At 41.4% G+C, this 18,389-nt stretch overlaps 1 protein-coding gene and 1 long non-coding RNA gene across 8 annotated transcripts in view; one reads left to right on the top strand and one right to left on the bottom strand.

The window, feature by feature from the left end:
- Positions 1-8,932, top strand: part of LOC131517237 (uncharacterized) — an 81,283-nt gene extending 72,351 nt beyond the window's left edge. For 4 of the 7 annotated variants that reach the window (XR_009264470.1, XR_009264471.1, XR_009264472.1 and 1 more), the window contains 2 exons: positions 1,588-1,670; positions 5,696-8,932. Coding sequence is in view for 3 of the 7 variants with exons in the window: in XM_058739093.1 (XP_058595076.1) it covers positions 1,588-1,670; positions 5,696-6,105 (493 nt within the window). In the remaining 4 variants the exon portion in view is untranslated. Of the gene's footprint in view, positions 1-1,587; positions 1,671-3,492; positions 3,878-5,695 lie in introns of those variants that run through there. The other 3 variants (XR_009264469.1, XM_058739096.1, XM_058739094.1) reach the window with 3 other exon arrangements.
- The window catches only part of LOC131517239 (uncharacterized), a 289,644-nt gene that overhangs the window by 37,335 nt on the left and 233,920 nt on the right, over positions 1-18,389 (bottom strand). The gene's annotated exons all lie outside the window — the stretch shown is intronic.

The following is an 18,389-nucleotide window of genomic DNA, read 5'->3' on the forward strand; positions in this document are numbered from 1 at the left end:
TTTATTTATTTTTGGGACAGAGAGAGACAGAGCATGAACGGGGGAGGGGCAGAGAGAGAGGGAGACACAGAATCGGAAACAGGCTCCAGGCTCCGAGCCATCAGCCCAGAGCCTGACGCGGGGCTCGAACTCACGGACCGCGAGATCGTGACCTGGCTGAAGTCGGACGCTTAACCGACTGCGCCACCCAGGCGCCCCAGGAATATCCTATTTTTAAAATGTGGGGGCAGGAGTAAAAGAGGAGAGAGGTGGTGATGAGGATTATATTCTTCAAAAATGCCAATGCTGTAAAAGACAAAGACTATGAAAATGTTCCAGATTAAAGGAGGCCAAAGAGATATGACAGCCAAAGGCAATGCCAGAGCCTACATTTGATTCTGTGCCAGAAGGGGAAAAAAGGTATTGTGAAAAAGATTATTAAACCAACCAACAGAATTAAAATTCAAATAGTAGGGGAGATAAAAAGCCAGTTGTAGGGTCGGTACCAGTGCTTCTGTCAAACAACAGCCCCATCAGCATGACCCTCAGTCTGGGAGTTCTGAGTCCTTAAAGAGCACTTGAAGCTTCTGCCCACAAAGCTTCTGCTTTGTCCAGGCAACCAGGAGGTGACAAAGCTTCAAGGAATGAGAGGCTGTTTCTGTGGCAGGAACGAGGGGCCACTTTAAGCTTTGCTTCAGGAATTGGAATTTTATACTGTATCAGTGATGCAGGCCCAAGATTGAGAATCTCATAGAAACTGCATCACGAATTCCTTTCTGGTCCTCTCAGGTCAGCTTGTGCTAGGCTCACTGAAAACTTCATCTTCGCTTAAGTTCATTTAAAAGCCAAACAAACTCCATTTAAGTAAAGAATAGTGTGTGGCAAGTGTAGGTGGCTACTAATTGCTTGGGAAATAAATAAAAATGAATGAATGAAGCGTGCTTGGGTGGCTCAGTCGGTTGAGCTTCAGACTTGGGCTCAGGTCATGATCTTGCTCTGCGTGAGTTCGAGCCCCACATTGGGCTCCGTGTTGACAGCTCAGAGCCTGGAGCCTACTTAGGATTCTATGTCTCCTTCTCTCTCTGTCCTTCCCCCACTCGTGCTCTGTTTCTCTCTGTCTCTTAAAAATAAACATTAAAAAAATTTTTTAAATGAATGAATGAATGAATGTGCAAACAATGAAGACATTTGAGTAATGCTCTGATAATGAAGACTACTAGTATGACTTATGTTGGAAAAAAACAAAAAGAAAGTATGTTTTTTCTACCTTAGCTCTCTTTGAGCTGTGCTTAGGTAATGTCATTTCCCTGTATTTGCTCCCAAATGTAAATGCTTCTGTATTTGAACCAATATTAAGTGTGGCAATATAAAACAGAGTAAAAAGGAGAAAAACTCCTTTAAGGGACACATGGAAACACAATGTGCTCATTGCCAGCCTTCTCATAAGGGAGATGAGAATGGAAAATTAAACATATAACATAAGAAAACTATAATGATTTTACATTCAAATGAAACCTTTACATAAATATGCGTGTGAGGAGTGAAGGCAATGATTAGGTAAGAAAATAAAGGTTTGAGCAAAGCAGAATCTGTAATTCATCTTGACAGAGAAAAGGAAGCTGAATCAAAATGCATCAGGCCCTTGAATGCAGAAGGAAGCCAAGATGTGCACACAGGACTGCTGGTGCCAGGTAAGCACCCATGGCCAGGTTCTGCTTGGCTCTAGAGTGGTGGGAGTTGATATTCTCTAGCCAAGTGATATTAGAAAATTTGGAAATTTGTTCCAAAAGCAAGAAAATGTCAAGGAGAGGAGGTAATGTTTCTCAACAAAACAAAACAACAACAAAACACAGGCATAGAAGTGTCCATGAACCTAAAGAAAATCATCCTACAGTGTTTATTGACCATACTGGACACCTAGGAACCTTTCCCATGTTTCTACGTCTACTTCTACTTCTAATATAGCACTTTGATTTTGCACTGGAGAAATGATCCTTCCCCCCGCTGAATGCATTACGTTGGGGCTGTCAGCCAAGTTGTGTATTTCAGACACCTGGCCTTGTAGTAGTAGAGATAAATAGATTTATCCATTGAATGAATGAATGAGCAAGCCCAACCATCCTTTAGCCAGGTAGTAAGACACCTTTCTCCCTGAGATTGGGTCTCAAGTCTATGACATTTGTCATAGACTAAAACAATTCCAGAGGTCAGTTCATCCTTACAGAGATGTTCTAATGAGACTATCCATTTTTGTTTCCTAGATCCTGGGAGCTCTCTCCCATGATTCCTGTCCTTTAGAAGCCAGGTGCTTAAGCTTTCTGTTTTATTCTAAGAACTTCCACATATCCTTCCAATAAACTCTCCCTCTGCTTAAGTTATTCGAAGCTCATTTCTGCTGCTTATGAACAAAGAACCATGACAGACACACATTTCCCAGCTTGTCCCCTATGGAGTACACCAATTATTATCCCCAAATATGGTCTTGGTAATAAGAAGGTTAGAGGAAGTTTATGGATTTTTCTTCCTGCTTTTGTTTCCATGTGTCTAGTTGATTTCACCAAATACACTTAACGCACAGGAACTTGAGGAGCTGAAATAAAAAATTTCAGTTCTTGGCATTCCCCACAGGAACTCTTTATTATTGTATCTAAAAGTATCTATTGTTCAATAGATTTTAGTCAGAGTTATGTGTATTTATGTTAAGAAACCACTTATTTCTAGATTAATTTCAAAGGGTATATTTGCAATTTAACAATTTGTAAAGTCCCACCTACTACAAATTTCCTCCTGATTTCCACATCCGCTCAGGAATAGCTTGAAGCAAGAACAGGGTATCACTTTTGCTGCTGAAGTTTCAACTTTCCAAGTTTGCCTAGCTATGTAAAGAACAAATTTAAACAAATCCTAGCATTATCCATTTTCAAAAATACAATTTAAATATCCGGTTTTATTTAGCAGCCTAGTTACTTTTTATTGAATTGAAAAGACTAGAGAAAATGGTTATTGCTATCTTGTTTTCAAGTAATTATTTTTTAAGTAATTAAAAAACCCACTGATAAGTTTTTATTGTCTTGGCCCTGATTTTACTGCCTACTACAGTACTGAGCACTTAACAGATGTTTAAGAAATAGTGGTTAAATCCATGAACAAATGCTTTGTTTTTAATTGTGGGGCAATTTTGGTTTGATTCATCACCAAGATTTGGTTAAAGAGAATCTATTACATAGCCATTTTTAAGTTAGTGGACACAAATGGTCACAGCCACTGGTGATTTTTGATGGTTCCACAAACTTTGCAAAAGTTTGAGGGTCCTAAAATGGTCTGATTATAGAATGAAAGCCTATAGTGCTGCCTGGGATGATCCTGTGGTAAGATTAATACTCCAGAGGTCCCCCTCCCCAGGCACCTCACCTGTGCTCTCGATATCAAGCTGTAGGGCTAGGCTTTATCTGAAACCACATCCTTTACTGGACCCTTCCCTTCCCCTACCCTGTTTCCCTTATTACCTTACAGATTCTTCCTAAAGAGAAACCAAATCCATATCTCAGGCTCTGCTTCTAGTGAATCCAACCAAAGACAACATGCTACTATCCAAATAGAAGTATTATATGACAATACCTATTTGAAATTTTACCAAATGTGTGGATGACTGCAAAGGATATATCATCATTGTATAGAATCAGCGCAGATAAATGACAACTGTAATTTATTGAGGGCCTTCTTTGAAGACATGATCTCCTTCAATTCTTCTCATAATTTTCTTAGATAGGTATTACCACTCATACTTCCAAAATAGAAAGGTTAAGAATCAACAACATCAAACAGCCCATCCAAAGTCAGATAACCAGTACATGACAGTTTATTTTTAATATTTCCCCAAAGGTCTCATAGATTGATCAAAATACTCTGAAAGAAAATGTCCATGGCCCTCTAACTTTCCATTCTTCAGAAGTTGTGGGATAAAGCCCAAGTGGTCACTTCAGAAATGACTGCTATGTTTTAAGCCTTACTCATGAGATCCAAAGCAGATTTTTTTTCTTAAAAAAAAAAAATCTAGTCTTATCACATGGCCTCCTTTGTTAACTATAAAAAAAAAAAAAACAAACAACTTCTCCATAGCCAAACGGAGAGGGTGATGGTTGTTAAAATAGCATTTTAGTTTTAGAATTTGAAAATGAGAGCAGGTAAAGAGCATGTGACCCACTCTCAACCAGAAAAACCAAAAAGCCTTTGTTAGGGAACCAGATGAAGCAATTATAAGCATCTTCACAGACTTCCCTTGAAAAGTTTATGTGCTCTGTCATCAGTGGGGTTATCTCAACCTTTTCTGGGTCTACTTTTATGTTCAGCCTGGCTTACCTCTTAGGATAATAATCTCCTGAGTTCCGTTCCCATCAAGAAAAGCAACACTACATGAATGCAACCCTAAAAATGCAAAGACACATATGGTTCAGTCCTCAAATAGGTCATACTTTAAAAAAGTCAGTCTGAAAGTTCAAAGATAATTATAAAAGAAATTCATATGCTAAGTGAAGTAAGCCAGACACAGAAGGACAAATGCTATACGGTTCCATTTGCATGAAATACCTAGAAGAATCAAATTCATGGAGACAGAAAGTAGAATAGTGGTTACTAGGAGGTGGATGGGGAGGAGGGGGAAAAGAAAGTTATTTAATGAGTCAAGTTTCAGTTCGGGAGGATTAAAAAGTTCTGGAAGCAACCGTGGAGAAGGCCGCACAATGCAAATATACTTAATGCCACTAAACAGTAAACTTTAAAAAAGTTAATATGGTAAATTTTATCTTATGTATATTTCACCACAATTATTTTTTAAAAAAGAAATTCTCACTCTTCCCATATTTTCTTTAATTCTCTCCCCAGCTTTCTCAAAATCCACACTCACCAACATCACTCTCTTCCAAATCTACCTCCAAGCTTCTTAAAACTGTACCCTGGCCTTTATCTTTTATCTCCCTTCTCCCCTCCTTTTTCTCATGAGTCCACATCATTTAAGCACACGAGAGATAGAGCCTCATCTTGGGGTGGGGGAGGGAAAAATCATGAGCCAGCAAGGTCCTCTGCAGTGAGCAGAATGGAAAAGGCTAGATGTAATCATCCATAGTAATCTTAATTTCATCACACACACACTTTATTTTATGCTTAATCTTTTCTCCAGCTTCAAGTGCTTCTAATCATCTGAGATTTGATGAACAAATCTGTACTTTCCACTGACATCATTATTTCACAGTCTTCAGATCATTCCTCAGCCCCATGTTTACTGTGTGTTTATACACTGGGTAGAGATTTTAGAGCAAGGAGTTCTCAACTTTGGCTACAAGCTAGAATCACCTGGGAAGCTGAGGGTCTTGAGGCCTAGGCCACAGCCCCCAAAAGCTAAATCAGTGACAGCCAGGGGTGGGGACCCAGGCAACTGTATTCTTTTTTAAATTCCCAATGATCAGCTAAGTGTAGCAACCAATGGTTCAGAGGGGTTTCTCAAACGTTAAAGAATATACCAATTACATAGAGATCTTGTTAAAAGATCTGGTTGTGATTCAGGAGGTCTGCAGGAAGCCCCAGCATGCTGCATTTCTAACAAATATAGCAAGGCAATGCTGAATCAGCTGTTTTGGACCCCACCTTGAGTAGCAAGGCTTTAGGCAACAAGAGCCTTTCAGGTTTCCATTCTTTTTTGTTTGTTTAATGTTTATTTCAGAGAGAGCGTGCAAACAGGGGAGGGGAAGAGAAAAAGAAGACAGAGGATCCAAAGTGGGCTCTACAATGACAACAGAGAGACCGATATGGGGCTCAAACCCACAAACCGTGAGCCAAAGGCGAACACTCAACCGACTGAGCCACCCAGGTGCCCCTCAGGTTTCCATTCTCAGCAGGACATTCGTTATATACACAGCTAGCAAAGGAGAAGTCACAGCTGGGCCTCCCAGCAGCTCTGGCCTGGAAGAGGGGCTGGGGACAGCTGTGGGGGCACAAGACCTACAGTTGCACCTCCACCGCGGGTGCCCAGTGCCCTGCCCTTGGGTGGCCTCTGCTCCCCAGCTTCTGCTTCTAGGCTGGTCTAGGTACCAGCCCACTCAGCCCCTGAAGTTAGAACCTCAGGATCTTTAACAAGTCACTCAATTCCCTAAGCCTCAGTGTCCTTATGTGTTAAAATGGAAATAAGACTATTTGACTATATGAGGCTATACGAGGATTAAGTGAGATAATCATGTGCAGCAACCAGTACGCTTGCTATCACACAGGCCTGTCTTTTTTTCTGCCCCTGCTGCCAACAAAGAGCCAAGTTACTACTTCTCTCTCCCCCTTTTGTGTCTGTACATCTGATGTGTACAAAGCATCAATTGTAGCCCCTGTCCCTGGAGGCCTGGGACCAACTGTGGATCTTGGTTCTGAATAGGAGGGGCAAAGCACCCAGAGACACACATTTTCATGCAGGCGGCATAGCCCAAATACGGTAAGATTTCTGCTCTTCGAGTACTGTTTTGGTCTTTGTTGTTGTTGTTTTATTATTAATTTTGTGTTCAGAAATGCTACCCCCAAAGGGACAAAGATAATCTCGCCAAACCTCAGAACCTGGTAAGGAGATACTAGCTGACACTGAATGCTCCTGACATACTAAGCACAGTTCCAAGTACTTTCTGTGGCTTAACTCATTTATCTTCACCACAACACATGACCTGGGTGTTATTATCCCCATTTGGCCAACAAGGAAACTAAGGCCTCAAGAGGTTAAACCATGGCCTCATCCCATAGCTAGTAAGTAGCAGAGCCAGGGTTCAAGCTCCAGAGGCCTTCTCTAGAGTCTGACCAGACCAATGGTGGTGCAACGTCTATATCAACATATATCTACCTTGTTTTTGGCATAGATGCCTGACAAATGGCATTTTCAGATGTGACATTCTCATGCATATGCCATGGAGATATATACAATATGTCCAGCCTTCTGGAAGGAAACTAAAAGGATACTAAAAAATAAACTTGAAATGCTCCCAGTCTATGCCAAAATGCAAGTCATTCACAAACTTCAGTATTATTATTTGCAATGTATCATATTTTAAAATGGCTGCTCTCTTGTATATACGTGTCACAGTGACTTATTTTGATTGCCTAGCTTCTGAAGCTCCTTCCTATCTTTGGAAAGGGCCTACCATGCTGCTTCCTGACTTCCCAGATTCTTGCTATCAGCCTGGGTATGGACATGTGCCCCAGACTTTACCCAGCCAGACAGTCCTGTCTGGAACTTGAATACAAAGAAGTAAGGAAAGCAGAGGATTCATCTGGAGCCAGAGGAGAGGGCAGCACAGCTAGTGGCACCAGTGTCAGTAACAGGCAGCAGCTATGGATTACATCTCAGACTGTTGCTGGGCATGATATTGGCCAAGGCTCCCATGGCAATGCTGCCCGATTAGTTTCCCAGGCCTGCCATAACAAAGTACCACATGCTTGGGTGCTTGAAATGACAGAAATATATTCTTTCACAGTTCTAGAGGCCAGAAGTCTGAAATCAAAGCACTGGAAAGGCCATGTTCTCTCTGCAAGCTCTAGGGAAGGATCCTTCCTGGCCTCTTCGAGCTTTCAGTGGTTGTGGGCAATCCGTGGTGTTCCTTGGCTGGTAGCAGGATTGCTCCAATCCCCATCTCCATCTTCACATAGCCTTACCTGTGTCTCCTCCTATGTCTCTGTGTGTAATGCTCTCATTCCTTTCTCTTACAAAAATGCCAGGCACTGGTTAGGGGCCACCTTCAACCAATATGATCATATTTTAATATGACTATATCTAAAACCCTATTTCCAAACAAGCTCACCTTCAGTTACTGGGGGTGAGGTGAGGACTTCAACATACCTTTCTGGGGGACACAATTCAACTCACAACATCTACATTCTTGCTAATTTCCTGGGCCTGATCTCTGGCCATCCCAGTGATCTTGCGATCCATCTAATGTTTTTCAGCTTAAATTGGCAGAATTAATTTTGCTGCTTGCAACTTTAAACCGTGACCTGTCTTATCACTGCCTCTATTTCCTTGATTTTCCATAGGAGAATCTCCATTCAGAGGTCACTAGGGATGAGCAGAATAGTGACTTAATTATGGAAAAGGCCAATCTGCTTTAAGATTCCTAGTCCACTCTCTGGATCAAGCACACCGAGGAGAAGATTGACCAGGGCCATGCTAAAGGAAGGGCTCAGACTGAGTAGTCCCAACCTCATGACTGAAATGCATGTAGAACCTACTGATTTCCTAAACTATGAGTTTGTTCTCAAGCTGGATCTCACTTTGGAGCAGAATTTGACTAATCTTTGCCTCTGGCCAACGGATGGTGTGAGGCCTGTTTTGGTGGCAAAGGACCACACTGCTTGCAACAGATCCCATAGATGTTGCCCCAGTCTGTATAATTTTCATCAAGTCATGACAGCAGCACCAAAGGGTCTAAGTGGCATTTCAATTGTGTTTGGTCTAAAGTTTCTAAAACCTCATCAATGCTATTAAGAACAATATCATTATGCCAGAAAGAGTCGCAGAGGAAACAAAACATTATGGGGTTCTAAGAAACATGGTAATCAAAGACAGCTGAGCCTAAAAAGACAAATCCATGTCAATGACTTCAAGGAAATAAAAATACATTTAAAATGTTTGAGTAAATCAACTTCACAAATGGCCATTAGGAGAAGAGTAGCAATACTAGTTTTTGCCCTGCTTTGCTTCCTTTTTTGACCTGTCCCTTGCCAACTTCATGGAATTATGGTAGGACTAGGGACCACATAAGTTTGGAACTGCCTGAAACTATCTTTGCCATTATTTGCAGAGAGTCTGTTTGAGAATGAAGCCAATCCAAGAAAGAAGAATCCAAGAGATACATACAAAGTTATTATTTCATTTGAGTCCCACAATCCAGCTGTATCTAAAAATACCCATTAAACTTCCCAGTTATTTGAACCAATAAATCCCTTTTTTGTTTGTTCAAGCTAGTTTTAATTGGAGATCTAGCCTTACAAACAAATGACAATGTGCTATCAAGTGCACATATCTGCTTTGACCTAATTTCCCTGGATTGCTGTTGGCCAGGGAATGTTGTACTGAACGGACCACATATTTCAACTGGGATGGTGGTTTCTGAATTTCTGTCATCTGGCATGCTACTGAGAACATGTGCACACACAAACACACACATAAGCTAATAGAAAAGTGCCTTCATAAAGCAATCTTCTGACAAATGCATATCACTGAATTATGATTATACCTAGGGCATGGCCAATTAGACCAACTAACCTAAGTAAAGAAGTCTATTCTATCTGACACAAGCCCTGTCCATCACTATCTTACCACATCAAATGAACAAAATGAGAATGTGCTTCCCTGAGTTTCAGCATTGCCTTGTTTCCTAACAAAGCTGTGCCATTTCACACTTAACATATTCACAGATGATATATGGGTAGTTTGGTTCCCAAACAGGCTAAGCCCCTATACTTCCTTTGCTATATCTCCCAATTCAATTTCTCCAAAACCCATGGAACTGGCCTGAACAGTCTCATCATTCACACATTTACTCAACAAATCAGTATGGGGCACTATGTGCTAACCCCAGGTGTAAGTGCCTGGAAAAAGGAATAAACTTCTGCTCTTGTTGAAGCTTCCATTCTAGTGAGGGAAGACAGACAACAGAAACATTTTAAAGTAGACATATGTCAGGTGGTGATAAATGTTATGGTGAAAGATTAAAGGTAAAAAGGATAGGAGTGCAGGGCAGGTGTAGTGAAACAGTGAGCCTTGTGATCATCTGTGGAAAGAGCATACCAAGCCAAAGGAACACACGTGGAAAGGTACTGATGTGCGAACAGGTAGGAAGCCAGTGTGGCTGAAGTGAACAGAATGAGGGTCAGTGTGGTAGGAGATAAGGTAAGTGAAGTATTAGTGGGGAAGGTGCTGATGGAGAAAATTTAGAGGCTTCACAGGCCATCATAAGAACTTTGGATTTTATTACATGCCAGATAAGAAACCCCTAGGTGGTTGTGAGCAAAAGAGTCACATAATCTGACTTAAAAGTTTTAAAGACAATTCTGTCTCCTGTGTTGAGACTATAACTGGTGGTAAGAATAGAAGCAAGGAGACCAACCAGGAAGACCATGAAAATAGGAGCAGAAATCTGAGAAGTGATTGATTTCTGGATATATTTTGAAGATAGAACCACCAATACAATGGGCTGTAAGCAGAAGTTTTCATAAAAGTCTGCATAGGTTTTAGTCTGAGCACCTTGAGAGACACAGATGCCAGTTACTTGAGTGGCTCCGTGAGAGGCACAGAGTTAGATATGGGGGAAGAATCAGAAGTGGGGTTTTAGACATCTTAAGTTTGAGATGCCTTTCAGATACACATATAGAATAGTTAGCTGTATAAATCTGAGGGTAAGGGTAAGGGGAAATTTCTGAGCCAGAGACAAATATTTGTAAGTCATCAGAGTCTAGATGAATTTAGTCACGAGGCTTTAAATCACCCAGGAAGTGGGTCCATATGGAAGGGAATAAATCTGAGGACTGAAGTCTTGAGCCGTCCAATGCTTGAGGCTGAGGAGATGAGGAGAAAGCAACCAGCAAAGGAAAATGAGATGAGCAGCTAGTAAGGAAGGATGAAAGCAGAAAGGTACCCTGGAATCTAAATGGGAAAAAAAATTTCAAGAAAGAAAGAGTGATTCATTGGATCAAATGCCGAGATAGGTCATGTAGAATTAGGACTAATAATTGATGATTGAACGTAGCTACACAGAAGTCACTAGAGTGGGTTCAAAAAAAGATCAAGAGAGAATAAATTGTAAACAGTGAGTAGAGACAGAAGTGTTTTGAGGATTTCACTGCATACAGCAATAGAGAAATGGAGCGGTAGTTGGAAGAAAGGGGGGAATAAAGGAGAATTTTCATATAAACCAGACAGCATCTCAGTATGTTTTAATGCTATGGAGATGATCCATTACAGGGGCAGGAATTGAGGATGCTGGTGGGGAGAGGGGACAATTGCTGGAGCCGTGTTCTTGAGCAGGCAAGAGGACAGGAGGTCCACTGCACAAACACAGGAATCAGCCGCAGATTAACATACAGACCATTCATGCACTGTAACACGAGTGGAAGCAGAGGATAAAGGCAAAGATGCAGCAGGTGGGTAGATGAGGAAGTAGGATTTTGTATAAAGCCTCTCTGCTTCTATTTTCTCCAGAAAATAGAAGGCATGTTCATCAGCTGTGAGTGAGGATGAGGAGAAAGGTTTGGATGGCCTGAAGGAAAATGAAAAGATGTGAAACAGTTGCCCAGGAAAGTAGGGGAAAGACTGGACTAGGGCAATGCAACTGGACACCTGGGCAGCACTAAGGGCCTGTGTGAGGTCAGGGGTCATCCTCCTGCTGTGCGTTTCTCACATCGTCGTCATGAGGAAGGTGATGTCCATAGGTGTTCCGAGTAAAGAAGAGAGAGGGGAGAAAAGCAAAGTGCAGTGTTTTTAAAGTGAGCTAAGTCGTTAAGATTTAAGCTATAGAAGCAAACACAGCTCAAAGGTGACGTGACTGAAAGCTCAAAGACAATTAGGTATAATTTGAACATTCTTAGAAATAAAATTAGAGACCTTTAGAACTTAAAATGAAAATAACCCTAGTGATGTTCTTTTCTGAATCCTTCATTTCACACTTGAAAACCAAGGCCCTGGAACATTAAATGACTTGCCCAAGACCACACAGCTGGTTAGTGGCAGAGACCAGTCTAGATGCCAATCCTCTCCATCTTTATCTACTAGTCTTTCCTCTTCATTTACTGGCAGGGCACGGTGAAATTACAGGCTGGTCCCTCTTCTCATTGCACATCCAGGCCTTACTTTATCTTAATATTTCCAAGCCCTGTTCCATCACCCCCATCTTATATAATAAAGCCCCCTTGGCTATCTCTCAGAGTCACCCAGCCCCCACGCTGCCTCAGCCAAGTGTGCACTTCACTGAAGTTTTCAAATCAGTGCATTTGGCTGGTCAAGAGCACAGTCTCAGAAAACCATGCATTGGCATTCACCTGGGAGGAAAAAAAGGGGAATCATAGGATGAGCCTCACTGAAATCCTGCAGCTGATCTCAGACTCACCAGATCCACCATGGTTTTCAGGTGCCAGTGATAAGGTTATGGCATTCTCCTAGTCCTGCTTCTCTTCTGTCCAGGTAGGTGCTCGAGAGACCTCTCAAGCTATGAACTGTATGCGTTCATTGGACCAACAAACATCAAGCTACTGCGTTAAGAAGAAAGTGGATCTGAATCAACAAGCTTGGGGATAGCCTGCAGATTGCGTCCCATCTGAATACCATTTGAACACAACTGGTTAAAGTTCTTCCAATGATGGCTTTTGTTATCTATAAAATTAAGACTAAACCGGAGATCAAGGAATTTCAACTGGAAGCTATATCCTGTCTCCAGTCTCCCATCTTGGTGTAATTTAAGTGAGTTACAGGCCCCTTTAAATTCACTTATTTAAAACAGATACTCATCCAAAGAGGCACTCTATAAACATTTGGCACGTCTTGATGAGCACTTCAATTGCCCTTCAAAGGCAGTGGAAACAACCTCAAAACCAATTACTTATGCTCTCCTCCAAGAAGTTCATTAATTGGAACGAGGGCTCTGCCTCTGGCTGAGTGTGTCCTCTCCAGTCTTTAATGTCTCACAATTGTCCCTTCTGGGGAACAGTAGTATGGTTCTAGGCACTTCTTTTTAAATTCGGAAATTACTTAAATATAGAGGTAAAGGGTATTGATTGGTACCAGGAGTTAACATATGTTACAAAGGGATAGGTTATTAAATCTGTCCTCCCTTCTCCTGATTAAAACATACAATTAAAAAATGGAAAGAAACCCACACACTTTGGTATCTCTACATGCTGGATGAAAGATTAGGAATAAAGTCCCCTAAATAAATCAAACCTTACAGTGCTCACTTGCATATGCCCATCCACATCACTCCTCCCCATATCTGCTTATCATCAGTATTCCAATTGTTCTCATTCAGACCCCTGACCAATCAGCCAAGCAGTTTGCAACTGCTCATAAATCCGTATATGTTCTTCCTTTGGCCACTTCTCCTACTACACAAAGTGGACGATGTGCTGCACTGCCCAAAGGTGTCTTAACTGGGAGAATTTCCCCTCGTATAGCCATGTAGCAAACCAACACATCCACAACCAAGCTTGGTCTTTTGCCTCTTTTGTCAGCTGGTCATAAAAGACTATGTGACCACGCAGGTAAGATGAGGGAGGAAACTATGCAATAGCAGTAGATGACATGGGAGTGTGGGCCCCTTGCTCATGCAGTCTAGTTGTGTCCTATGGTCCTGTTCATGCCCATTCCCAGATGTACCACCTTTTATCTTATAACAGATTGCTGCTGGGATGTCTTAACTTATAACTTGGTGGGTCTGTTAGAACCCAGGTAATGGTGGACACTTCTGGCCAAAGTTCCATGAGTAGGTGCTCTCTCTCTACCAGAATCCAAAAGCATAACAGGACCTAATTTTCAATTAATATATCATTTTCCATGGTAGGTGGCATGCTTCAGAAACCCTAGGTGTTTACATTGTGATTCTCCTACTAGGACTTGCCATACACTCCACACAACATCACTCCTTACTGCAGATAATAGCACAGGGTCTGCCCGATCATGTGGCCAAATAGGCAGGACCGTTTACACCACAGCTTGGATGTGCTACATATCCATTTATTGCATTAAGCCCCATTCTAAGCTAGAAACCTTTCATGTCACCTTGTTCCCCAGTCATAGAATATGCTACTTCTAGAATGTGAAGAGCCTGCTAAGCATTCTGCTTCCTTATTAGTGGTAGGGTGTGAAAAACACAATAATTTGTCAAGATCAATGGATTCCTGAAAACTCTACTGACATACCAGGTCCCTGAATATTCATGAAGTTTATCTCTTACTCTTTACAGTATATGTACCACACCAAGTGCTTCAATGTATTTGCCACTTCATAATCATCCAGTCTTATTAACACAATGTCAATGATATCATGGAATAACCTATGGAATATCTAGAGAGTCCAGGGCTCTTCAGACTATATTATGACAGATGACACAGCCACGGGACAAGAGAGTAAGCGTATATACTATCGTTAGCCCTACGTGAATGCAAACTACTTCTGGTCCTCCTTCCTGATGAAGATGAAACAAACATATCTGCCAGATCAGTGGCTGAATGCCAGGTACTTGAGGCTGTGTTAATCTGTTCTAGCAAAGATACCACATCTGGCACAGCAGCTGTAATAGAGACTACCACTTGGTTGAGCTGGTGATAGTTTACCTTTATCTTCCAGGATCGGTCTGGCTTTGTAGGGGCCAGACTGGGAAACTAAAGAAAGAAGATATGTAAAGACCATGACCCCTGCATCCTTTAGATCTTTAAGACTGGCACTAATCTCTACAATTCCCTCTGGTATGCAATATTGTTTCTACTCACTGCCTTGGCTGGGAGCAGGGGTTTCAGAGGCTTCCACCTGGTCTTTCCCCACTGCGATAGTTCTTATCAGAGGTCAAGGGACCAATATGGGGTTTGGCCAACTACCATGTATGTCCATTCCAATTATGCATTGAAGGTTTGGGGAAGTGGCTACCCGGTGAGTTCATGGTCCCAGGGGATCCCTGTGAGTCAAAGGTGGGCCAGGGTCCCCTTGATCACCTGGTCTCCATATGTCATCTCTTTAAAAGAGGGATAATGATGATTTTCAGGTCCCAGCTATTAATTTCAGTTTGAATCTTATGCTCAACAGTCCTCCAATGTCCATAAACTGCCCTTTCCTCATTGTATGGTTACTCAATGAAATAGCCATAGGTCTCTTTGGAGAAGGACTGTAGGAATCATTACCATATACCCTTCTGCCTGTGAATTTCAGGTCTGCACACTGACTCAGATATGGAAACTGGGAGAAGGAGCATGACTTTATAAATTTTACATTTTTTTTAACGTAGCATTTTTAATTAGCTTTCTGATAAAATTTACAGATAAAGTTCACCCATTCTCGGTGTAGAATTCACTGAGTTGTAATAAATGTAGATAGTTATATAACTATCACTGAGATGAAAATATGGAACATTTCCATCATCCCAAAAATTTCCCTTGTGCTCTTTGTAGTCAATTCTCCCTTCCTCATTCCCAGCTCCTGGCAGCCTCTCCTCTGCTTTTGGTTACTTGTAGCTTTGCCTTTTCTAGAATGCCATATAAGTGGAATCATATAGTATGTAATGTTTTGTGTCTTTTTCTTAACATAATGATTCCATGTTGTTGCATGTATCAGTACCTCATTCTTTTTCATTGCAGAGTAGTGGTCTGTTATATGGATATACCACAACATGTTTACCAATTCATCAGTTGGTAGGTATTTGGGTTGTTTCCCCAATTGGGGTTATTATGAATATACTTGGGTTCAATAACCCCCAATTGGGTTATTATGAATATACTTTCTATGATTGTTTGCATGCAGGTCTTTGTATAGACAGATGTCTTTATTTCTGTTTGGTAAAAATACTCACCAATGGGATTACTGAGTTTATAGTTAGTATATGTTTAACTGTATAAGAAACTGTCAACTGTTTTCAAAGTGGTTGTACCATTTTACTTTTCCCACCAGCAGCTACATGACAGTTACTGTTGCACCATATCCCTGACTTCCTATGGTTAATCTTTGCTAAATTTCAAATACTTTAACCATGTATAGTGGCTATGCATTAATGCTCCTAACATGTTTCCCTAATGACTAATGATGTTGAGCACATTTTTATTGCTAATTTGCCATTTAAATATGTTCTTTGTTCAAGTGTCTTTTCAAATCTCTTGTCCATTTAATAGATTGCATTTTTTCAATTCTTACCGAGTTGTAAGAGTACTTTATACATTTTGGTTACAAGTCATTTATCAGATATGTGTTTTGCAAATATTTTCTCCCAGTCTGGCTTTCTTTACACTTTCTCAACAGTATTTTTTTTATTTTTTTTTAACGTTTATTTATTATTGAGAAACAGAGAAACACAGAGCGTGAGCAGGGGAGGGATAGAGAGAGGGGAAGGCACAGAATCCGAAGCAGGCTGCAGGATCTGAGCTGTCAGCACAGAGCCTGATGCGGGGCTCGAACTCACAAACTGCGAGATCATGACCTGAGCCAAAGTCGGTCGCCTAACCAACTGAGCCACCCAGGCGCCCCTCAACAGTATTTTTTTGAAGAGCAAGAGCTTTTAATTGAGAAAGTCAATAATAGTGTTTTTCTTTTATGGGTTCAAGCTTTTTGTGTTTTATCTAAAAAATCTCTGCCTAATTCAAGATCAGACATATTCTTCTATGGTTTTTTTTCTCTAGAAGCTTGGTAGTTTTTGCTTCTATGTTTAGATCTATAATCCATTTCAAGTAAATTTTTGTAGATGATATAAGGGTCAAGTTTCATTTTCATTTTCTTATGACTATTCAATTGTTTGAGTACCATTTCTTAAAAGGATTGTGACTTTTTATTGAGGGGGCTACCCTCAACTTTCTGATTCTCTACCTCTTATTTATTTTAATTGTATAAATTAAGCAACACACTTTTAAACTGCCCAATTATCTTTAAGGGATGCTGTGTCTTCTCATCAATTCCATAGTTCTCTATGGGTCAGTTTCCTTTGGCAGACACTTGTTATGATAATTATACTCACCTGCTTCTGACACTCTCTGTATCACAGAGAGTGCTCCCATACTGATAAGCTCTCCTACATCCAACTTTTGGTTCCACTCCCCCTGCCCTCCACGACCACCACTTTGATCCAACATCCTCAGGACCCACTCCCAGGAACTCTCCTGACCCCTGGACTGATCAATGCATGTCGATTGGTTCCTATAGTTGTTCCCTTCCTTAGCAAGCCCAGCACTTTCCTGGCTGGACTGGACTGTGACTTAATCATAGTTATAGTCTAGTAGCCAGGAGTAGAGGTAGTTATATCCTGAGAAGGATATATGTCTTTTAAGGCAAAGACCTCTGCCTCAGTTTCAAGCAATGGGATGGTTCTAGGCTTAACAGGAGAGAGTGGGCCACTTTTGCAGGCCCAAAGGGTTCAAGGCAACCTCAGTTTTTAAGATTCTCAAGTGTGCCAACCCAGAATCCCATTCGTTCCCAGGCAGAGCACTGCCCTTGGCATAAAAGACTTGCCAAAGTTGAAAATTCAACCTTCTGTGGAACTCTGTTGTCCTGAAAATTAAGTTTTGAGCTCAACACTCAGATTTTTCTATCCTCTGGCTGCAAGAGATGAACCTCTTCACATTCTACTGAAAAGGTCCTCTGACTTTTGCACTTCCATTAATGCCCCCTCAGCCTTTCATTGTTTTTTTTCCAGGGCATTGATAGCCCACAGCAAGAGACATACAATTCCACTGCTATTATAATTACTATATTCTCCAAACCTCTTAAACAATTAAGACATCACACTACCATTGCTGTCCTTTTTATCAGTGTTTCATCCCTGTTTACCACCAATAATTTTATTGCAACAGGATGCCAGGAGCTACGTATACTGCACCTACCACCAACGAATGGGTCTCCTCATTATGAGCCAGCCAGTGGTCATCTCATGCCCAAAAATCCATTTTAGAGTTTTCTTCCTAAAGCCATTCCTGATACTAAATGTCATACATCAGATTCCCTTGAAAATGGATTCTGAGATACAGATTTTTGTGCAGGAGGTCTACTGTAGAATACTCTCAATGACAATATCTCGAGGAGAGTGAGGACTAGACAGAGAAAGAACTTGTACCTCAAGGGCCTCAGCAAACACTGCAGGAGTGCTCTGAGCTGGGACAGCCCTTCAGAGATACCCCAGACTGAGGCCAGGATTCTGGACACTGTACCCCCCTTACCAACCAGTTGTTGGATGCAGGCTGCCCCTACTTGGGGTGTAACTTTCAGTGAAGCAACTGTGCATTAATTTGCTGGGTCTGCCAAAACAAAATACCAGACTAGGTGGCTTGAACAAGATAAATTCATTTTCTCATATTCTGGAAACCAGAAGTCCCAGATCAAAGCATGGCATGGTTGCTTTCTCCTGAGGTCTCTCTCCTTGGCTTCCAGATGGCTGTCTTCTTGCTGCCTCTTCACAGCACCCTCAGGATCCAGGCCCAGGCAATTTTTCTGTCCCTCTGTGTATGCATGCCTGTGGTGTCTCTCTATATGTCCTAATCTCTTTTGATAAAGAAGTCAGATTGGGTTAGAGCCCACCCTAAGGGTCTCATTTTAACTTCGTTGCCTCTTATAACACTCCCATCTCAAAATATAGTCACATTCTGAGGTTGGGGGGTGGGGGGAGGTTAAGGTTTCAATATCTGCATTTTGGGGAGACAGAATTCAGTCTATG

This window comes from Neofelis nebulosa, chromosome 7 (genome assembly GCF_028018385.1).
Source record: "Neofelis nebulosa isolate mNeoNeb1 chromosome 7, mNeoNeb1.pri, whole genome shotgun sequence".
Taxonomy (NCBI): Eukaryota; Metazoa; Chordata; class Mammalia; order Carnivora; family Felidae; genus Neofelis; species Neofelis nebulosa.